Raw genomic sequence first — 24,343 nt, forward strand, 5'->3', positions numbered from 1 at the left:
TAGTCAATGAAGCACTTTTTGAAATATGGTCACTGTTACTACTTGGGAAATAGTGCCTGTTTTATTATCACTATCTCACCTCAGTCAATATTTTAGAATATAAAAAATTTACAAAAGATAGTACTAGCAGGGAACTAGTAAACCTAAATAAATTACGGATGTATCTCCAAAGACTGCAAGGAAATTAGAATCAAAGACAGAAAATTACCAGGCTAATGTTGTTAAACAGCAAGACCATCCTAGCATGTTTTTTGTTTTTGGTTTTTTCTGGTTTCCAGGTGCTTGAGTTAATCACTCTTGACTTGGAAAATGAGAGCTCTTGCTTAATTCAGAATTGCCATCCTGACCGTTAGGAGGCTGCTCAGGCTAATGTCTTATTACACCAAAACTGACACTCTAGTACATCTGTGAATGTGGCCTCATGGAAACACTTACCCCACGTACCTTGGCTACCTGGCTAATTAAATCCTATATCTTTACAGACAGTACAATACAGAATGCACATTATTGGTGCTTTTGGTGTATGGTTGCAACACTGTTACAGATAGTGGCCACATGTTGGGAAAGCCAATACAACATGCAAAGGCTATAATTTGAAGCACTGACTTCCTTCTGGTCACTTATCTCCAATCGCCAAAGGCCAGATCATGACAGTCTGACATGAAGTGGCAAGGGTTGCTAGTGTAGCCAATCACTGCAGAGATTATTAGGCTTTGCTGAACTGGGACTGGGCAAATTATTTCTAATAATCAGTCTAATTTAGATTACTGAAAAAATGATTGAAAGAGACATCCCTGCAGTTGATTTAATAAACATGATTGCTGCCTATCAATTTGTAATTTGAGGCTAAAATATACTTCAAATAGGATGGCTATATCTGATATGTGGTTCCAAGTGAAGGAAGATCTAAAACAAAAGTCTGCATTTAGCAACCTAGCCATTTAGTTGATTAGGAGCACTGTAAAGGTCAACGTTCCCTTCAGCCTAAATTGAACATTTGCTTCTCATTTAAGTCACAAGCACATGATTCTTCAGTAGATATTGTTCAGAGCTATTTCTCCTGGAGCGAGATAAGGATTTGACAAAGAAGGTCTTGCATCACTAATATGATCTGACTGTGGTAGCAAGTATTCTATTTGATTTAAATTCGACAACAGAATTTTAAGAAAAAAAGAGTAAGTGTTAAGCCAGCAATTGTTGCAAAAGAGAATTCAGAACGGATGTTGTGATTTAGTTTTAGCCAAGAGGTCTATTGTGTTGCAGTGAATATTCTTTAAGATTATATAAGTGTTTGGCTAGACAGCCAGGAACTTTGTATAGTGCTCTAAACATAGCAAAAACAAAATTGAAAAGGTATTTTGCAATTATTATAAATGAAAAATTGGACGTTGAGCCATGTCAAGCATTATTAGGCAAGATAGCCATAAGCTTGGTCAATGGATAGATTTTAATGAGCTTCTTGAAGCGCAAGAGAGAGGAAGATAGAGACAGAGGGATTTCAGGACCTAGACACAAGCACAGCAGCAATCGGGTGTTCAAGATGCCAGAATGTAATGGGTATAGATATTTTGAATGGTCGTGGGGCTGTTAGAGATTACAGTGCTAGGAAAGCACAAAGATTTGAATGGATTTGTAAACAAGAATGAGATTTCTAAACCAAGATGTAGAATGTGGAGACTAGTAGGGGTGCATTGGAATAGTTGAATCTAGAGGTCACGGATGCACGAATGAGTGTCTCAACAGTAGATGAAACAGGTGAGAAGCCTGACAGTGTTACAATGTGAAACTAGACCATCTTATTTCATAGGGAAAGGTTTTTCACTTGTGGGGAAGGTTCAAAATTAAGGGCCATAACTATAAGAAAGTATTATATCCAATAGGGAATTTAGGAGGTTTTCTTCATCTAGGGAGTGGATTAAATGTGAAACTCACCCCTACATGGAATATTTGAGGTGATTTGAATAAAATTAAAAGGAAATTCTGTGCATCAGGGAGCAAAGACTATACAGATAGTAGGAACTGCAGATGCTGGTGAATCCGAGACAACAAGGTGCAGGGCTGGATGAACACAGCAGGCCAAGCAGCATCAGAGGAGCAGAGAGGCTGACGTTTTGGGCCTAAACCCTTCATCAGAAAAGCAAAGACTAGACAGATGTTTTGGATGGAGGAGAGTCTTGTAAAGCATAAAGAATGGCAAAGCAGTTGGGCTGAACAGCTTATATTTGCAATGTAAATACTGTGTACTTATACATAATAAAACTTGGGAGAGATGTAAAATGGGCTGCCAACTCTCCATCACACGTTTTACACTTGCACACAAAGCCAGGATCTGTGACAGGGTGAAAGGAATAAGTGCAACCAGGCTGACACTTTCATGCTAGAAGCTTCTTTGTTCATTGTACTAATGTTATTGAAGGTCAGGTCAATGACAGTCACTTCTGACTTCTGGCATAAGTGAGGAACTGGATGATACGAGCCCTGCCACCAATTAATCTCCCCAGGTTGAAGACTATGGCAAGAGAGAACAGGAGAGGTGTTTTAACATGCAGTCTAGCCCATATTCCCAGATCTGCTCTGCTGCTTGCAATCTTGATTTTTCACCTTGATGGTTTTGGTCATTCAAAAGCAGGAGACTTATATTGAATTATCTTTGTTATTGTAAGTTGCTTGGCAACTTCTTGAAGATGTCATATGGCTGATTGTGTGCTGCGCAGCTCCATGAGACTGCAGTTCTGAGGAAGGGTCACCAGACCCGAAATGTTAACTCTGATTTTCTCTTCTCAGATGCTGCCAGAGCTCCTGATCTTTTCCAGCAACTTCTGTTTTTGTCCATGAGACTGCCATCTGTATATGACATCCTTTGTTTACCTTTATTGCAGGATACACTGAATAACAACTCATTTGGCAAAAAGTACAGCTGGCAAGAAAAGGTGTCCCGATCCTCTTCCCCACTCAAAACAGGTATGTGTTCCTGCACTATGCTAGTCCCTGATGACGTGTTTGTTTTGGCGCTGAAACTTTGAGTAAAATTTACTAACTGGTTTCTTAAACCATCAGTCTTGTCCAGTGAGCTCTAGGGGTGCGTATTGCACAAGGATGTTTTTAAACAAAAACGAAGTGAATGTTGTGTTGTGTTTGGAACAGGACCTTGCATCGTATAGCCTCCTTAACACAGTAAAATATTTAAGGCTCTTCACTGGAGAGTTATCAGACAAACATTTTGGCTCCGAGCCAGATCAGGCAATATTAAGAGATGTGACTCAAAGCCTGGCCAAATTAAGTTTGCCTTTGTCCCAAAAGACAAGGGTGTGTAGAGCAACAGAGAAGTTTAGGAAGGATATTCTTAAGCTTAAGCTCCATACAACTGAAATTAAACCTGCCAATGATGAAGTGAAAGATATAAAGATGTGTGCAACACCAGAATTGGAGAGGTGCACTGATTTTTGCCCATTGATAAGTTGGAGGAGGCCACAAGGATAAGGGAGGGTGAACAGATATGTGGGAACACCACCATCTGCAAGTTTCCCTCCAAGCTGCTGTCCATCCTGACTTGGCAAAATGTTGCCATTCCTTCACTGTTGCTATGTCAAAATCCTGGAATTCCTCCCTAATGGCATTGCAGACTGTAGTGAATCAAGAAGGCAGCTCGCTATCATTTTCTCAAGAGCAACTAGGAATGGCTAATAACTGCTGGCTGACCAGCAACACCTATGTCCCATGAATGAATAAAGAAAGGACATTAAAGGATTTGAAGGTGAGGATAAGAATTTTAAATTCGAGGTGTTAGCTGAATGGGATTTGGTGAGCATAACTGAGTGGCATTAACTCTGGAGTCAGAGAGTAAGGAGGTCTATCATTGAATTTCTGACAGCCCTTCAACAAGCAGAAATAATCCTGTCCCACAGGAGAGATCATGACTTTAAATTGTCTGAATGCATTCCCATGGGAATATGTGACCAGGGAAACCAAATGTTTTCTCTTCCTTTAGCCACAAGTACTGCCTTCTTTAAGGCCTGACTTAACATCTCTTTCCCCAGCATTTGGTTGCTGTGGTAGGAGAGAGTTCCTCGCTTGGCTTGTTGTTGGTTTAGCCTGATTATGCTTCTGTGAAGCATCTTGCTCATTTTCGTTCAGGAACTCTATAAATGCAGCTAGTTGCTTCAATGGAATAAAAATTGGGTTGATCCTTCAATGGGTGGATGGTCTGTCAGGCAGTACCAAGCAGCTGTGAAGTTGACAACCTACTCCCTAGTTATTTGCACAAAGCAAAATGTTTGGACTGCGGATGTCGTCGGAAATGTTTGCTTAACCATTAGCTGCCTTCCCTGAGATTTCTCACTGCACTTTCCCATATGACCTGATTTAACAACTGACAAAACTTTGTTGACCACTGCACTGGGAATCCAGTATTCTAATGTGTTCCTAACATGTATGATCGCATAAATAGGTCACTCAATCCCTTGAGTCTGTTCCATCACTCACTTAGATCATGGGAGATCTGATTTCTCCAAATTTTTGTCTACCCCGATGACTCTTCACCATCTTGCTTATAATCCTAACCCTATCTACTGCTGTTTTAAAAACAATCAAAGACTCTGCTTCCACTACCTTTTGAAAAATAGCATTCCAAAGACTGATGACATTCTGAAAAATAATTTCTCCTCATCTGTCTTAAATGGGTGACCCTTTATTTTAAAACAATGACTCCTCTTTCTAGATTCCCCCAAAAGAGGAAACCTTGCTACGCACATCTTTTCAAGACCTATCAGGAGATTGTTTTGATCATCTCCGACACTTCTAAACGCCAGTGATCCAAGCCTGGTCTGTCTAACCTTTCCACCCATTCCATCCATTAATCTAGTATGCCTTCCCTGAAGTGCTTCGTGTATTTACATCCTTCCTTAAATAAGAAGACCAATGCAGACACAACTCCGATGCAGTCTCGGCAATGCCCTGCATGACAGCGGAAATATAACATGCCTACTCTTGTATTCAATTCTCTTCACAAATTAAAAGATTACAGTCATGGTATTAGGTTTAATGACACAGAGAGGCCCTTCAGCCCATCCCATCAGGTAACAGCTGCAAGCTTCTGTGCTTTATACACCCTCATTGAGGCCTACTCCTCAGAGAATCCAGCGATGAGAAGGTAAGTTGTTTGTTTTTTTTTGTTTTTCAAGGAGTGAGGATCAGGTTGGGAGAGGGGCCAGGGTAGATTAGAGGCAATGGAAGGAGAATGGCTTTAAGAGGCCAGTCCCTTGCCTGCCACTCATGCTTCCAATTGCTATCAGATGGGGGCAGGTGACTGGGGAGGTGGTGAGTTGAGGTCCTTGAGTGGCCATTTCTTGACCACACTGGGGTCTTAATCGCTGACAAGTTGAGAAGGTCACCCATGGACCTTCTTGACAAGCACTTAACTGGTAAGGTAACAAGATTGGGGTGAGTTTCTCTCCAGTGCCAACTCGTCCCATTATTTCACCTTGCCTCCAAGATCCACCCTGTGTGTTTAACTAATTCCTTTCTCCACAGTTACCATTCAATCTGATTCCACCAGCCCAGTTTCTTCCAGATCCCAAACATCCGTTGGGTGGAAAGGCCTTTCCTCATGCTGCTACCTTTTTTTCTTTTAAAAATGACTTTTAATCTGTGTCTTTTCATTATTGACCTTCAGTCGTGGAAACTGTTTCTTTTGTTGGCTTTATCTAAAATTTTATGATTTTAAGCGCACCTTTTAGATCTGTTACTAACCTTCTCTGCTGAGAATTAGAATTGTTGTGGTGTGGATAGAGGCCATTTGGCCCATCATACCTGCACTGGTTCTATTACCTAGTGCCAATCCCTACCTTTCCTTCCCTCCCCACCCCTCCCCCACCACCCATATCCCTGCTCACCACATCCATCCAAATAATCATCCAATGTCCTCTTGAATGCTTCGATGGAACTTGCCGCCACCATAGTTCCAGGCAGTGCACTTTAAATTCACAACCCTATTTTAATGCTTTTTATTTTTCATAGCATGTGACTATATCACCAGCAAGGCCAGAATTTGTTTCCCCTCCCTCATTCCTTTTGAACTGAGTAAACTCGCTGGGTGATTTCGGAAGGCATTTAAAGTCTGGACTCGCATGTAGGCCAGACTGAGAGGCTGGCAGATTTGCCCCTCTAAAGAGCATTAATGAATCAGATTGATTTTGACCATCACTAGCAGCTTCTCGGTCACCATCACGGAGATCAACTTTAAATTCCAGATTTATTAATGGACTTCAAATTTCACCAGCTGACATTGTAGGATTTGAATCCATTGTGTTCCCAGAGCATTAGCTGGGGTCTCTTCATCAATAGTCCAGTGATCATTCCACCTTTCGCTTTGAGACGAGTCCAACTTCTAGTTATGATTTTAAAACTAGAGCTAATCATACAGTCATAGAATCCCCACAGTGTGGAAACAGGCCATTCAGCCAACTGAGTCCACACTGACCTTTCAAAGGGCATCCCACCTAAACCCACCCCTCTACCCTATTCCTGTAACCTTGCATTTCCCATGGTTGATCCACCTAGCCTGCACATCTCTGGACTCTTAACTCTGCTGATGTCGGAAGTCTACAGGGAGACATGACAGAAAGCTTCAAACACTTCTGTGCAGAGAACTGGACAATTTTAAAATAAAAAGATTGGAATTCTACAAGTGAACAATTACAGCAAAACCTGTTTGTGCCTGTTATTTTGTCCATTTGTTCGTCTGCCACTCTCTGTATCCTTGTACTGCATTCTGTCCCTTGTCCTCCCCTCCTTACTTTTCCCCCTCCTTTCCAGCTTCTTCCTCTTTCTTCCATTTCTTCCTTCCTTCAGTTTCCATCCCTATTTGCCCTTCTCTTTGCTCTTGCTCTCTTCCATCCTCCTGTCCCACTTCTCTTCCCTTCTCCACCACCACCACCTTCTGTATTCCTTCACCAAGCTCTCTTTCCTCCACACCATAACTTTCATTTCTCCTCCCTCCTTGCTCTTTATCATTCCTTCTCACAGTCCAGCCCCTTGGGCTATGTCCAAGTGATCATTTGTGCCTTTTGGCTGACAGTGTTTGCTGAGCAGTGCACAAGATGACTTTCTGTTTAAAGGCAATGCAGTGGCCGAGAGAATAGGGCAGCTGTTTTGTTTGGGATTGATGTCTTTTGTTTGGGACATTTGAATAAGCTTTTTTGTGTATTACAGGAGAGGTGACTCCCGCTCATGGGTGCCTAGGAGATGAGGTGAAACCAGCAAGTGGCATCACTGACAAAGCGGCATCGACTGCCCAGGTCAACACCTGCAGGCGGGCACCACCAGGACAGAGCGAGACTGTGGCTTCCAATGCCACAGGATGCTCGGCACCAGCGATGGCCTCTAACCAGCGGGGGAAGGATAACGAAGGCCAACACGACGAGCACATTCGGTACCAAACACAGGTGCCTATTGAGGCGACCGAGGAGATCTACCTAACTCCGGTGCAAAGGAACTCTGACTCCTCGGAAAACGAGAAGCCCTTCCTGTCTCAGTCCAACGAGAACCGTATGTCCATCAGCTCGGATGTAGACCTCACTCACTGCCTGACCCTGCCAGGGAACCCGAAACCATCAATCAGCGAAGAGGACGAAGTGCTCTCGTGCCTTTCCACGTCTCACAGCTGCTCGTTGCCACGAACCTCTCTCAACGCAGAGCAGCTCTGCCCACGGACCTCGGTCAGCTCTGACAGTGCGCTGTCCTATGACTCGGTTAAATACACCCTGGTTGTGGATGACAACATGCAGTTGGAGCTGGTGAGCCTAAAGCACTGTTACTCAGGGTACAGCGATGACAGTGATTCAGCAACCGTCTATGACAACTGTGTTACATCGCCGTACGAGTCTGCGATTGGGGAGGAATATGAGGAGGGTGTGCTGAAGAGGGACTCAATCTGTCTGTCAGAAGACTCCACACCAGAAGCAGATATTCCTTTCTCCAAGAAATTCCTCAATGTTTTTATGAGTGGAAGATCAAGGACATCTAGTAAGTAGTTTCCAATTTTTCCAAACCAGGATTCGATGACTGACCAGTGAATGGCTGTGGGCATGTGTGTAATGTTGTAGAAGTAAGTCAGTCATGATTTGGAGTCATTGAGGTTCCCAGGCTTAACTTCCCAAACAAATCCTCTCAGGTCTTACGACACGTAAGAATGTTAGACACGAACATAAATAGTCCATTTTGGCTCTTCAAGCCTGTTCTACAATTCAGTATATCACACCTGATGTTTACCTGTGGGCAGCACAGTGTCTCGGTGGTTAGTACCGCTGCCCCTCAGCACTGGGGACCAGGGTTTGATTCCACCCTCCGGCGACAGGAATGGTTGTTGGAAGTTCCGGGATTTAGATGCTTTAAAAGAAATAGGGAGGGTGGATAAAGAGGCAGGGGAGTGGCATTGCTAGTCAGGGCTAGTATAGCAGCTACTGAAAGGCAGTTCGAGAATGATATGTCTGCAGAGTCAGTTTGGGTTGAGGTCAGGAAGAAGAAAGGAGCAGTCACTTTGGGGTTCTTTTTACAGACCCCCTAATAGTTGCAGAGAAGTGGAGGAGCGGATTGGGAGGCAGATACTGGAAAGTTGCAGAAGTCACAGGGTTGTAGTCATGGGTGACTTCAACTTTCCAAGTATTGATTGGAAACATTTTAGTTCTAATAGTTTAGATGGAGAGGATTTTGTCCAGTGCGTTCAGGAAGGTAGACCAACACGAGGAGGGGCCACTTTGGATTTGGTGCTTGGCAATGAACCGGGCCAAGTGTCAGACCTGTTGGTAGTAGCATTTTGGCAGTAGCAATCATAACTCTGTTACTTTTACAATAGTCATGGAAAAGGATAGGCCCATCCAGCAGGGTAAGGTTTATAATTGGGGGAAGGGTAATTATAATTCTGTTAGGCAAGAACTGGGTAACATAAAATGGGAACAGATGCTGTCAGGGAAGAACACTATAGAAATGTGGAGATGGTTTTAAGGAATGCATACTGCATGTGCTCGATATGTTGCGGGAAGATGCGGTCAAGTGAGGGAGCCTTGGTTCTCGAGAGAGGTCGAATGACTGGTTAAGAGGAAGAAGGATGCTTTCCTAAGTTTTAGGAAACCAGGATCGGAAAAGGCTCTAAAGGGATACAAGTTAGCCAGGAAGGAGCTGAAGAAAGGGCTTAGAGCTATAAGGGGGCATGAGAAAACCTTGACAGATAGGATCAAGGAAAACTCCAAGGCTTTTTACACGTACGTGAGGAATAAGAGAATGACCAGAGAAAGGGTAGGGCCAATCAAGGATTGTAAAGGGAATTTGTGCATGGAGCCTAAAGAGATAGGAGAGGTCCTTAATGAATACTTTTCTTCGGTACTGACAACTGAGGGACCTATTTGTAGGGGAGGACAGTGTGAAACAGGCCGGTTTGCTAGAGGAGGTGGATGTTAGTAAGGAAGATGTACTAGGGATTTTGAGGAACTTGAAGATTGATAAATCCCCTGGGCCTGATATGATTTATCCAAGGATTCTATGGGAAGAGATCGCAGGGTCTTTGGCGATGATCTTTTCGTCCTCACTGTCCACAGGTATAGTGCAGGATGATTGGAGAGTGGCGGACGTCATTCCCTTGTTCAAAAAAGGGAATAGGGATAACCCTGGAAATTACAGGCCAGTTAGTCTTACTTCAGTGGTGGGCAAATTATTGGAAAGGGCTCTGAGAGATAGGGTTTATGATCGCTTGGATAGTTTGATTCATGATAGTCAGCATGGATTTGTAAGGGGTAGATCATGCCTCACAAACCTTTATTGAATTCTTTGAGGTGACCAAACACGTGGATGAAGGTGGAGCAGTGGATGTGGTATACATGGATTTAAGTAAGGCATTTAATAAGGTTCCCCATGGTAGGCTCATGCAGAAAGTAAGGAGGCATGGGAAAGAGGGAAATGTGGTAGATTGGATTCAGAATTGGCTGACCCTTAGAAAACAAAGGGTGGTAGTGGACGGAAAATATTCAACATGGTGCTCAGTTACGAGTAGTGTACCACAAGGATCTGTTCTGGGTCCTCTTCTATTTGTGATTTTTGTAAATGATTTAGATGTAGGAGTGGAAGGGTGGATTAGTAAGTTCACGGACAATACGAAGGTGGGTCGAGTTGTGGATATTGCGGAGCGCTGTTCTAGGTTACAAAGGGACATTGATAGAATGCAGAGCTGGGCTGAGAAGTGGCAGATGGAGTTTAACCCTGAAAAATGTGAGGTGATGCATTTTGGAAGGACAAACTTGAAAGCAGAATACAGGGTTAATGGAAAGATTCTTGGTAGTGTGGAGGAGCAGAGGGATCTCGGGGTTCATGTCCACAGTTCCCTGAAAGCTGCCGCCCAGGTGGATAGAGTTGTTAAGAAGGCATATGATGTGTTAGCTTTCATTAATAGAAGGATTGAGTTCAAGAGCTGTGAAGTTATGCTCCAGCTATACAAAAGCCTGGTTCGGCCACATCTGGAGTATTATGTCCAGTTCTGGTCACCTCATTACAAGAAAGATGTGGAAACATTGGAAAAGGTGCAGAGGAGATTTACCAGGATGTTGCCTGGAATGGAGGGAAAGTCTTACGAGGAAAGATTGAGAGAGCTAGGGCTTTTCTCTTTAGAACAATGAAGGATGAGAGGTGACTTGATAGGGGTGTACAAAATGATCAGAGGTATAGATAGAGTGGACAGCCAGAGACTTTTTCCTAGGGTGGAGGTAGCTATTGTGAGGGGGCATAGTTTTAAAGTGAGTGGAGGTAGATATAGGGGAGACGTCGGAGGTAGATATAGGGGAGACGTCAGAGGTAGGCTCTTTACTCGGAGAGTGGTTGGGGCGTGGAATGCGTTGCCGGAGAGGGTAGTGGAGTCAGCCTCATTAGGGGCATTTAAGTGGCTATTAGATAGGCATATGGATGATAGTATAAGGTAGGGATGGAGCTTAGATAGACCTTAGGTTTAGGGTAAAAGTTCGGCACAACATCGTGGGCCGAGGGGCCTGTACTGTTCTATGTTCTATGACTGTCTGTGTGGAGTTTGCACGGTTCCTCTGTGTCTGTGGTTTGCTCCCACAGTCCAAAGATGTGCTGGTTAGGTGGATTGTCCATGCTAAATTGCCCATAGTGTCCAGGGATGTACAGGCTAGGTTGATTAGCCGTGGGGATATGGTAGGGGGCTGGATTCAGGTAGGATGCTGTTTGGAGGGTTGCTGTAGGCTCAATGAGCTGAGTGGCCTGCTTCCATTCTGTAGCGATTCTGTGATTCTACTTCAATTCTATCTTCCTGCAAAATCCCCACATTTCTTCATTCCCTGAGTACTCAAAAATCCATCAATCTCTGTTTTGAAGATATTAAACTGCTGAGTATACGTAACATACTCTCTGGTATAGAGAATTAGAATTATTCCTGAATTTCTGGGTGGAGACATTTCTCCTCCTCATAATCCTAAATGGCAGACCTTCATCCTGAGATTGAGATGCCATGTCTTCAATTTCTCATGCAGCAGAGATCTTCTTCCAGCATCTGACCTGTTGAGCCCCTTATGAATTTTGCACCGGATCTGTACCATTTCTGTGCTCATTGCTTGTGCGAAGTGCCTTGGGGTGGTTCACTATGCTAAAAGCACCATACAAATGTAAGTTGTTGTTACCTTCCCACATTAACTGGCCTGTTTTCTCCCATATCCAATCTCTTTCTGACCAATAAAGGAAAGTGTGGAAAGAGAATTGAGGAAACTACATGTTTTGCTTTTAAACCTGCCTCATTGCTTCCCCTCTCTTGTTACCGGAGTAATCCAGAGGGTTTGCAACTGTTAACCCAGGCAGAGACTACTACTTTCCCTGCATTTAATCCTTGTGGCAGGATTGTGGGATTCCAACTGGGAGTTTCCAACGTGCCCCCTTGGACACAGTAGCAGAAGCAGCTATTGGCTGAAAGATAGGAAGAGGGACAGGTAGTATTGAGGAGGTGGGGAGGCTGCAGAAGGATTTGGATAGGTTAGGAGAGTGGGCAGAGAAGTGGCAGATGGAGTACAACGTGGGAAAGTATGAGGTCATGCACTTTGCTAAGAAGAATAAAAGCATGGACTTTTTCTAAATGGGGAGAAAATTCAGAAGTCTGAAGTGCAAAGAGGCTTGGGAGTTCTAGTCCAGGATTGTCTCAAGGTAAACTTGCAGGTTGAGCCAGTAGTCAGGAAGGCAAATGCAATGTTGGCATTTATTTTGAGAGGACTTGAATATAAAAGCAGAGATGTACTAATGAGGCTTTATAAGGCCCTGGTCAGGCCACATTTGGGCCCAGGAAGGATGTACTGGCCCTGGAGCGAGTCCAGAGGAGGTTCATGAGAATGGTCCCAGGAATGAAAAGCTTAACATATGAGGAACATTTGAGGACTCTGGGACTATACTCGGAGTTTAGAAGGATGAGGGGGGGATCTAATTGAAACTTTCAGAATACTAAATGGCCTGGACAAAGTGGATGTTGGGAAGATGCTTTTATTGGCCAGAGTCTAGGACCCGAGGGCACAGCCTTAGAGTAAAGGGAAGACCATTTAGAACAGAGGTAAGGAGAAACTTCTTCAGCCAGAGAGTGGTGAATCTATGGAATTCACAGAAGGCTGTGGAGGCCAGGTCATTGAGTACATTTAAGGCTGAGATAGATAGGTTCTTGATTATCAAGGGAATCAAGGGTTACGGGGAGAAAGCAGGAGAATGGGGTTGAGGAACTTATCAGCCATGATTGAATGGCAGAGCAGATTCGTTGGGGCGAATGGCCTAATTTCTGCTCCTATGTCTTATAGTCTTAATCAAATGTAGTTTTAACCATTTGTAATTGTGGTATCTTTACCAATGTTCTAGCAATTAAAGTCCTCCATTTTCTATAAAAATGATGGTCTTAACAATAAGTCAATCTTGTTCAGCTGGGTTAATTTCAGAATAAAAAGCTTAAACAAATAATCTAGGTTGATGTACTTCAGTGCAGTGGGAGTGCTGCATTCTGAGGTGCCGTCTCTCAGTTGAGATGCCCCAAGGAAACAAAGGCCACGTGTACCTTCTCAGTTGGTTACTTCAGATCCCATAGTATTATTTGAAAATGAGTGAGAAAGCTCTCTATTGTCTTAACCAATGTATATCCCACAAACAACATCTCAAAATGCAGTTATTTAGTTTATAATCTCCATTGCTCATTTTGCCGTGATTGGGCAAAGCTAACTGAATGTGCTTCAGAGCCTGGTGCTATTAGATATAAATAACCTGTGGTTACTGGGTAATGAGTTGAAATATACCATTTTGGTTTGGAGCGAAGTGCTTATTGTTGGACTTTTATGGCAAAAACTTATTTATATATTTATATAATGTATATTTTGTTGTGAAGACAGACTCTTCAAAGAGAAGGTGAAGTCAGCAAGTATCTTTGGGGTCAGAATTCTTTGACACTGAATTACATATTAAGATTAAATACTACAATTCAAAGATAAGCCAGGCTTTAATCTTACTGTTGTGTTATTGAAAGACTATTTCATAAACTCTACCACCTGATGCTGTTTCTTTTTACTCATTCATTTCTGCAAATGTCTCAAATTTGTGGCGCGACTTCATGCTTCTGCCTATTTAACTTTATTTTGTATTTCTATATTGTGTGCTGACAAGGGATTTTAGATTTGTTCTGGGAGTGTTATTTGGGGTGTCTTTGTTTATTGATCTTTAAATATCTTTAGGTGAATGGTTCACTGCATTAGAAAACAAGGATAGAGGAAAAAAGAACTATTGCCTAGCAACAGGAGTCTGGTCAGTCAGTGTGGCCATGTTCAGTCAGAGCAAGAAACATTGTTTTGAGACTAAACTAACAGTCAGTACAGGTAGAGAAAAGTTGTGAATTGCTTAAGAGGATCTGGAGGTGGGGACGGGTAGAGATTGTGGGGAAACTAAGTATGTCTGTGGATACAAGACTAGCCAGAAAATTCGTGGAAGCTGAGGGTATGAAAAATGCATGTTTGCTCTGAAAGCATTTAGAAATCTTTGAGAGGAAATCTCCAGAAACCGATTCCAGCCATCCAATTGATCAAGGAACTTTAAAAAGGCAGACAGGATGACCCTCTACTGAGGTCGGAATGTGTGTAAGGTTGGAGATAGCAAGAACGGCAGATGTTGGAGTCATAGTCAATGCAGTGTGGAGCTGGAGGAAAACAGCAGTTCACACAGTATCGGAGGAGTCGAAGAGTCCTGATGAAGGGTCTGGGCCTGAAACATTGACTCTCCTACTCTGCTGCCTGACCTGTGTTCCTCCAGCTCTATACTGTATCGACAGTATATGTAAGGTGTCTGAAGATAAGAGGGTTAAATGTTTACTTCTGATACTTGTCATAAGAAATTTCAAGTAGTTCTTTGTAAATTGTAATATAGATGATATTTTTAATCTCTCTTTTGAGTCTTTTTTTTGTTAAAGTACATTAGCAGCCGTCTCCAGAGTATGTTCACTTTATCTTGAATATGATGAACAAAATAACAAAACTGAAACTTGGGGTTTATCAAGCTAGGTTTTGCTTTGGGAACTGAGCTCTCTTGCATAATCATCAGCTGGGATCATAAAACGAAAGAGGAACAATTCCCAATAGTTGCAAGGTTGATGACCAGAGTGCACAGATTTAAGGGAGTAGTAGTAACAACCAGAGGCAATATGAGGAAAATCCTTTTTTTTTTGTTTTTTTTTCTGGGGAATCATTAGTTAGGATTTGGAAGACATTGCCTGATGGGAGTGATGGAAACAGATTCAATATAAGCTTTTAGAAGAGAATTTGAGACATATTTGAAGGAAAAGAGAAAAGGAGTGGGACTTTGTAGATTTATCTTTCAAAGAGCTGATTTAGACTCACGAAATGAGGCCATTCGGTTTATTTCTGTGCTATTCTAGGACTGATGAAATTCACCACAGTAATTACTTTTCCCGGCACTACCCTCCTTCGTTACTTGCAGTGGCGATAGAAAGCCCACTTTTCCAACTCAATGCAGCCTGATCATGAATGGAACCCCACCTGACAGCCCACTGTTTAGAAAAACCAGGTTAATAAACACAAATAATGTACGAGGTAAGATTAGAGAAATTGGGCTTATTCTCTTGGAGCAGAGAAGATTGTAAAGTGACCTTAAGGTGTTTGGAATTATGAACAATTTTGAGAGGGCAATGAAGGATATTCTGTTTCCACTAATTAGTCTGTCAGTGTCTAGGGGTCACCGGTTCAAGATTGACAGCAAGAGAACTGAATGAGATAAGAAGAAACTTCTCTACTCAGAATAAGATTTGGAATACACTACCTAGGAATGAGGTGGGGGTGGATTCTGTAGGTTTCAGAAGAGAGCTGGATATATATTTTTAAGGTGATGAATTTAGAGGGCTACAGAGAATGGGCTGGAGGATGGGACTTGCTGGGTATCTCTTCTGAGAGCTGGTACTGCCGCAATAGGTCAAATGGCCTCCTGTAGTATAAAATCTATGATTCTAAAGGAGTTTGGTGCAAATGATCTGAGAATAAAGATGTATTCAGTGGGGTGGAGAGGGGTAAATTTTCCTCAAACGAGACTACTAATAAGAAAGGTATTAGGAGTCATTGTGTAAAGTTGGGTGAGTGGGTTAGATGACTTTGACTTTGATTTGTTTAGTGGTTTCTTATTGTTTGGATGTTCCAAAATCAAATTTACTGCCTAATGTAGGAAGTGGCTTGGTCTTGCTGAGATGCACTCTGTGCCTGATTTCAGTAAGCCAGCATAGGGAGGGTGGTGGGAGGTTGTAATCCGCCATTCTGATTCTGCCTGACCCCATTGCTGTTCTCCCTGCCCATGCACTGAAACTTGTCCAAGATCCAGCCTCAACCCCCGGTGAAGTCTTCAGAGCATTACTGCCAACAGACATCAATTCAGGTAATGCTGTTGGCAGTGAAGAACTGCTGGCCTCTGATTTGATAGTAATTCATTGACTGGGTGGGCTAGCAAAAGCATAGGAGGTTGAGAGGTGACCTGATAGAAGTTTATAAAATAATGAAAGGTATAGACAGAGGTGATGGTAGTTGGCTTTTCCCTAGGATGGGGAATTTCAAGACTAGAGGACACATTTTTAAGGTGAGAGGAGAGAGATTTTAAAAAAGACATGAGGCAAACTTTTTTTACACAGAGCATGGTTCGCATGTGGAATGAATTTCCTGATGAAGTGGTGGATGCAGGTACAATTACAATGTTTAAAAGACATTTGGATGGATGCATGAATAGGAATGGTTTGGAGGGATATGGGGCATGAGCAGGCAGGTGGAACTAATTTAGTTTGAGATTATGTTCGGCATGGACTGGTTGGACCAAAGGATCTGTTTCCGTGCTGTATGACTCTCTGACTCTATAACTCTAATTTCTGTCCCCTGGATCTTAAATGCTATTAAGTGAGCTACTGTCTCTGTAAAATAGATGAAAATGGTGTCATGGGAATAGGCTGATGTCACCAATTTTAATTCCTAGAGTTGACTTAAACGTCCAGGGAAGGAGTGGCTCATTGGAGTGTTTCTACCCTCCCAAGGCTTTTTTTGCAAAATCATTCTCAGAATGTGATGATAGGGACAGTTTTTTTGTTCATTTCTGTTGCCTTGAGAAGGTGGTGATGGACTTGCTTGCAGTTGTCAGAACCTTGATACAAATGTGGAAGTTACAGCGTCACTTCGGAATACAGAGAAGCCTTTGGCCCAGAATCATACCCCAATGCACATGGTGTAATAATAGATTTCTCACAAATGAAGTGTTGTTATTAGAACATTGAATTTTTCTCAACAGTTCATCAGCTTCAGTGTAGTTTTTACTGGTGCTGGCTTTGTACTTCAGATCCTTTTGAAAAAGATTTAGTTTTCAAATTTTACACATTGTGTTTGAACTTGTTTTTTCCTCCGGATTACTCGTCCAGCAACATGATTCTGGTACCTCACCACTCATGGAAACTGATGTACATTAGGCATGGACAAAGGCCACAATTTCCATATGAACCCAAAAATCAAACAATTGCAGATGCTGGAGATCCAAAACAGAAATTGCTGGTGAAACTCAGCACATCTGGCAACTTCTGTTGGGAAGAAAGCAGAGTTAATGGTTCCGGTCCAGTGACTCTTCATTAGAACTGATGGCAGTGAGGAAAAGCTGGTCTTTATACTGAAGGTGGAGTTGTGGGGGTTGGGGTAAATGGGGTTTGGAGGGTGTGGTGGTGGCGGGAAGGGAGAGGTGAGCAATAGGTGGAGATGGAGCCCAGAGACAGAGACATAGAGATATGAAAGGAGTATGTAAACAAGGGGATTATAGATGGCAGACTAGGACAGCAGAACAGCTGAAGACATGATAATGAGAGCTGAGAATGAGCAGAGAATGTCATAGGCCAGCTGTAGGGTTCCAGCAAGCCTCAGTGCAAATTTGAACAACATCTCATTTTCTGCTTGTGAGCCCTGCAGCACCTGGGACTCTACATCCAATTTATTAATTTCAGATTCCGTCCTTCTCTGTTTTTATTTTCACCCATCCCACACCAGGTCCTGTTATAACCACTAATATCCATTACAAACCTACCTACTCCCACAGCTACCTGGACCATACATCCTGACACCCTACTTCCTGTAAAGACTCCATCCCATTCTCTCAGTTCCTCCGTCTCCGTCGCATATGTTCAGATGAGGCCAACTTCGACAAGGGAGCCTCCAAAATGTCCACATTCTTCCTCAACCGGGGATTCCCAGCTCCATTGTCGACAGGGCCCTCAATCGGGTCCGAACCATCTCCCGCACTTCTGCCCTCACCCCTTCTCTTCCCTCCCGCAACAGCGATAGGGTTCCCCTTATCCTCACCTACCATCCCACCAGCATCCACATCCAGAAGATCATCAGACACCATTTCCGCCACCTCCAGCGAGATGCCACCACCAGACACACATTCCCCTCCCCTCCCTTGTCTGCCTTCCGCAGGGACCGTTCCCTCTGGGACACCCTGGTCATGCTTCCTTCGCCCCCAACACCTCCGCACAGCCCTACAGCACCTTCCCTTGTAACTGGTGAAGGTGCAACACCTGCGTATTTACCTCCTCCCTCCCCAGTATCCAAGGGCCCAAACATACCTTCCAGGTGAAGCAACACTTCACCTGCACTTCCAAGAATCTAGTCTACTGCATTTGCTGCTCATAATGTGGTCTCCTCTACATTGGGGAAACAAAGCTTAGACTTGGCAACCGCTTCGCAGAACATCTACGTTCTGCTCGCAAAAAAGACCCTGAACTACCTGTTGCCTGCCACTTCAATGCACTACCTTGCTCCCTGGCCAACGTCTCTGTCTCCAGCCTGCTACAGTGTTCCAGTGAAGCCCAATGCAAGCTGGAGGAACAACAGCTCATTTTCCGCTTGGGGACTCTACAGCCCTCCGGACTCAATATTGAGTTCAATAATTTTAGGGCCTAAACTCTCCCGTGTCCCAGCCCCCCACCCCACACACCAGGCCTTGTTACCACATAGCCTGCCACTACACATCCCCTGTTAGTCACTAACAGTATCCATTAACAACTATTCACCCTCCCAGCCTGATCGTTAGCAACTCCTTTGTCTGTCCAACTGCCTTTCTCTCTCTTTTTCTTTGGGCTCTATCCTATCGTTTACTCCCTACCCCACCCACCTCCCTATTTTCTGCATATAAACTGACGTTTTCCCAGCCACCTTCAGTTCTGAGGAAGGGTCACCGGACCCGAAACGTTAACTCTGTTTTCTCCTCCACAGATGCTGCCAGACCTGCTGAGCTTTTCCAGCAACTTTGTTTTAGGTCCTGTTATAACATTGCTTTTAGCACAGCCAACCCATTTCACCCACTAGGGCTATTATCACATCATATGGTTTGCTTTTAGCATAGACTACCCATTCTCTGCTTCCCTCTGATCTCTTTATCACTTATTCAGCTTCTCTACTGTGCTAGCCTGCCATCTATAATCCTCTCTCTCTCTCTCTCTCTCTCTCTCTCTCTCTCTCTCTCTCTCTCTCTTTTTCTGTTCCCCCCAACCACGTTGGTTGCTAACAGCTCTGGAGTCACCAGTCTTGAAATGTTAACTCTGCTTTCTTCCCTCGGATGCTGCCAGACCTGCTGAGTTCTCCAGCAACTTCTGTTTTTGTTCAACTTGATTCCTCCCACGATTAATGTTGTGATTTTCCTTGAATTTTTCTGGGATGGTACCAGTGGAAATTATTGCTTATCTCCAGGTGATTGGATGGTTACAATAAGCATGTGTAATGGAGTGGGATTGATGGAAGAGGGGAACATTGAGCAATTTACATAGGGGACAGTAAAAGAAAACAAGTTGTATATCAATAATGTAGTGAATGTACCCCTATTTACATCATGTGGATTTTGCCTGCATTGAGTGCAACTTGGGCATATTGTTTTATAAGAAGAACAATGGTTAACAGAACTATAAGTAATGGACACAGTAGATAGAAAGCAGGTCAAGAACGAGGGGCACGCTTTTTTTTAAAAGTGGAAGGCGGGGGTTTAGAGGGATTTGAGAACATTTTTACTGAGTGTGGTCGGGTTTGGAATGATCTATCTGGGAGGGTAAAAACTGAAAGAAATGCGGATGCTGTCAATCGGGAACAAAAACAGAAGTTGCTGCAAAAGCTCAGCAAGTTGTCTTCTATTGTCTTTCACCACGCTATGCACTGTAACACTCTGCGCTGCAATATCCCTCACCTTTACCATTACCATCAGGCCTAGTGACCAACACCCATGCAGAACTAAATGTAAAACAGCAGTCTACTGGGGCTGTAACATAGAACTGCATTGAACCTAACAAAGGCTATCAGTCCTGAAAACATCTTGGCTGTCGTACTGAAGGCTTGTACCTCCGAACCAGCCACTCCCACAGCCAAGCTGTTCCAGAACAGCAACCAACATTAGTATCTATCCAACAGTGTAGAACAGCTCAGATACGTCCTGTCTGCATACATGTCTTTTTCAAGAAAAAAAACAAAGGCAGGACAAATCCAGCCCAGCCAATTACCACTGCATCAGTCTACTGTCCATTAGCCAAGCGGTGGAAAGTGTCATCGACAGTACTATCAGGCAGCTCTTAATCAGTGATTACTTCCTCACTGAAGCTCAGTGGGTTCTACTAGGCGACAGGAATATGTCAGAATTTGGGAATTGTGTGGTGAGTAACTCACCTCCTGATTCCTCAGAGTCTGATCAAATTTCAGGGGTCTGATAGAACACATTTTACTTGGCTGGATGGCTGCAGCAGCAACATTGCTGTGGCAGTTCAACACCACTGGGGGAGGGAAGAAAAAAAACCCTTAATTGATACCATATTGACCTCCGCAAGCATTCAGTTCTTCTGCTATTGGCACACAGTGGTATCAATGCGTACTATATAGATGATGCACTATAGCAACCTGCCAAGTTCCTTTTGACAATCTCTTCCAAACCTTCCAAGATTCTCCCCAAGGAGCATACCATCCTAACTTGGAACTGCATTGCCATTTATTCACTGCTATTTGGTTAAAAGTGTGGAGCTCCCCATTTTTAGCATCACTGTGGGTGTACTAACACCAGATGGACTTGGGGAAGTTCAAGAATGTGGTGACCTGTCACTTTATCGAAGGGCAATTGTAGATTGTCAATAAACGTTGGACTGAACAGTGATGATTACATACTATGAAATTATAAAAAGCAAACAGAACCACGCCATGGTTCATGTGGATGAAAGATGAATTCCAGAATTGAGATGAGAATAACTGCCCTGGACATATAGGCAGTGTTTGAAACAGACACAGAATGCTGGGAAAAACTCCATGTTTGGCAGCATCTATGGAGAGAAAGCAGAGTCGACATTTCAAGTCTGGTATGACTCTTTAGAAAGTGTTTTTTTTAAATATACTTTTGACAGAGGCAGAGACCCAGTGCAAGAGTTGAATGGGTTGTTAATTGTGGCGAAAGAAAGAGGTGTAAAATGGGTGTAAATTAAACTGAAGGGGAGAAAATTTGTCCCCTCTAAGCGCAAAGTGAAGAAGGCACAAGCTAGACAAAGCTGCACTAAGAACAGGAGTGGGATGGGAGAAGGGGAGAAAAATGGAAAATAAACATCATGTGGTCAGTTTCAGAAGTTATTGAATTCAACATTGAGACTGCGAGGCTGTTAAACACCTAAATGAAAAATGACTTGTTCCTTGATTGCATGTGCTTTGTTGGAACATTGCAGCAGGCCCAGGGCATAAAGCAAGATGGTTTTTGACAAAGCCTTCCAATCCTGCAGCATCCATCACCTAGAAGAGAGCACATGGGAATGCCATTATCTGCAAGTTGCCTTCCAAGATGACACCATCCTGATTCAGAATGGTACAGTTCTGTTCTTCACTGAAACAGTGTCGAAACCCTGGAACTCTCCTAATGACACTATTGCTGCATCCACACCACATGGATATGTGGCTCATCACCATCCTCTCAGTGGCATTAAGGATGAGCAATAATTTCCATGGTTGAAGAATAAATAAATTCTTTCAATTCATTCATGGGCTGTGGGTTTTGCTGGCTGGGCCAGCATTTATTGCCTGTCCCTAGTTACCCTGGAGAAGGTGGTGGTGAGCTGCCTTCTTGAACCACTGCAGTCCATCTGCTGTTGGTAGACCCACAATGCCCTTAGGGAGGGAATTCCAGGATTTTGACCCAGCAGCAGTGAAGGAATGCTGATACATTTTCAAGTCAGGATGTTGAGTGGCTTGGAGCGGAACTCACAGGGGCAGGTGTTCCCATATATCTGTGGTTTTGTCCTTCTAGCAGTAAGTGGCTGGAGGTTTGGAATGTGCTGTCTGAGGGTCTTAGGCTAATTTTAGTACATCTTATTGATAGTGTATACTGCTGGTACTGAGTGTCTTTGATGGAAGGAGTGGATTGTTTGGATATGGTGCCAATCAAGCAGGGAGCTTTGTCCTGGGTAGTGAAATTTTCTTGTGTTATTGGAGCTGTACCCATTCAGGCAATTGGGGTGTGTTGCATCACACTCCTGAATTGTGCCTTGTAGATGGTGGACAGGCTTTAGGGGCTCTTGGCTCACAGGATCTTGTGATTATTCCATACAAACCTTGTGATGATCTGCCCCAGTAATGACACCCTTTCTCATACCATTGTTATCGATCAGTCAATGATTGAGTCAGCAAGATTTGATGTTGTGAGTTTCCCTCCTGGGTCTTGGATATGATCATGCGGGTATTCTTTCTGTAGCCCTACGCATTGCACAGTCTAATTTCAAAGGGCCTTTCAAATCTTTATGACTGAAAACGGTGGACAAATTAATTCGCTTAAATAAAAGCAAAGTCCTTAGGATGCTGGAGGTCTGAGTGGGTCTTGCAGTATCTGTCAAGAGAGAAATTGTTTATATTAATTTAACTCCTGTTTCGCTGACTGTTAGTAGAACTTGAGTGCTCAAAGGCTGGGGCTAGGTGTAGAAGCCAAGTATAAATAGTGTTCGTGCCAAATCCTTCCCAAAACTCCTTTCATTCCATGTGCAGAGTTCAGAATTTGTAGGCTAGTATGTCTTGGGGGTATGCACACTTCATAAGGGGTAAAGTTCAGTGCATCAAGTGGGCATTTTACAGAAACGTCTCTCTAGAATATTTCAAAACATAATTAGAAACTCGAGATATGAACCTTTCCCATTTTCTCCAATTAACTGAATGGAGGAATCAGATGCTAATCAGAGAGTGGGAATTGGTCTTGTGCGTTGATGCATGATACATCTGTAGTGCAAGAAGAAAAAGGGTGCTTGAGTATCCAGTGCAGAACCTGCATGTTTCTTTTGCCTCGCAGTGCAACTTACCAATGCTACCAGAAGATGAAAGAAACGACATCAGAATCTGCTGAGAAAAAGACCTGAATTCTGTCAGTAGTTTCTGGCTTGCAATTGACACATTGAGTGATATTAGCAGACACACATTCTGCTCGTCCAATAATCATCTTTCTAATTTTTTTTGTCTGAGGTATTAAGCCTCTGTTTAAAATCAGGAAAAGAATTCTGTGCAAAATTCTTAACCTTGTCCTGTCCTTCTGGAACACTCATCACCTAGCAGTATTTTTAGTGTGCGGAAGAATAAAATCTTCCGGCTATTTAGTCCAGCATACCTATTCTGCCTCTTTTGGAAGAACTATCTAACTAATCCAATTTTCTCCTGTTCTTTCTTCATAGCCCTGTGGTTTTCTTCCAGTCTAGTATTTATCCAGCTCTATTGGCAGTTTACGACTAAATCTGCTTCACCACCTTTATCAAGAGTTGCCAGAGCCTGGGCAGGTTTAAACTTTTTGAGGTGAAGATGTATTCAGAGTAACCGGCAGAATATTAGCTTTTGGGAAGGTGGGTGTGGAGTTTGCTTATCTTTAAATGCATTGGCATTGAAAGTAGTTAATTTAAGTTTACTTGTTTGTTTCTGTTAGGTGCAGAATCCTTTGGATTATTTTCATGTACAATAAACGGAGAAGAAAGAGATCAAACACACAGAGCAGTATTCAGGTAAGACCCACTCCACATCAAATACAGGAAGGCACACTTGACCCAAATGTGCCTGTGTTCATCATTAATTAGGGCTACTGATACCAATCCAATTTACCTGCCTTTGGATCAAGTCCCCACTGGTTTCATTGTTTCTTTTTGTGGATCCACTGGTATCATGGCCAATATTTGTGCCTCGGCCAATATTTGTGCCTCAGCCAATGTTACTGAAACAGATTATCTGGTCATTATCACATTTGTGGGACCTTGCCATTTTCCCCATGGCATTATTCCATTGGCTACAAAGCTCTTTGTGATGTCCTGTTTTGCAGCCTACTAGAACATCCAAAGTACAGTACTACTCTGAAAGACCTGGAGAAATGTTGAACACCGTTAGCGCTGCTTAAAATTATCTTGTCACACATCTGATGTTGGAGGCAATGAACAGGAGAATTCTGTTGGAAGCCCATCCCTGTGCAGTGCCCCTGACTTCTGATGCGCTTTGGTTAGCCAAACTAATATTTCTGTTTGCTCCTAGCACTTTCTGCTTAAACAGTTTCCAACGTTTTTTGAATAAAATCTTGAGGGGGACAATTGTCCAAATCTGTATTAGATATCATTTACACTGAGATTTTTAAAAATATTTTGAACAGTGACTCTGCTTTTTTTAAAATGGAAAAGGTGCCTGTGTGAGAGATGGAAAATAATATACATGCTGGCTGAAGACATATCCGTCTTTAAAACAAAATCAGAAAAGGTGAAAAATGTTTAGCAGATCAGGCAGCACTGTTG

General features: G+C 43.1%; 1 protein-coding gene across 6 annotated transcripts in view; it reads left to right on the forward strand.

The window, feature by feature from the left end:
• The window catches only part of mapk8ip1b (mitogen-activated protein kinase 8 interacting protein 1b), a 139,745-nt gene that overhangs the window by 98,524 nt on the left and 16,878 nt on the right, over nt 1-24,343 (forward strand). For all 6 annotated transcript variants that reach the window (XM_048607379.1, XM_048607380.1, XM_048607381.1 and 3 more), the window contains exons 4-6: nt 2,880-2,961; nt 7,210-8,022; nt 23,497-23,572. In XM_048607379.1, the coding sequence (XP_048463336.1) occupies nt 2,880-2,961; nt 7,210-8,022; nt 23,497-23,572 (971 nt within the window). The remainder of the gene's footprint in view (nt 1-2,879; nt 2,962-7,209; nt 8,023-23,496; nt 23,573-24,343) is intronic.

This window comes from Rhincodon typus, chromosome 17 (genome assembly GCF_021869965.1).
Source record: "Rhincodon typus isolate 14 chromosome 17, sRhiTyp1.1, whole genome shotgun sequence".
Taxonomy (NCBI): domain Eukaryota; kingdom Metazoa; phylum Chordata; class Chondrichthyes; order Orectolobiformes; family Rhincodontidae; genus Rhincodon; species Rhincodon typus.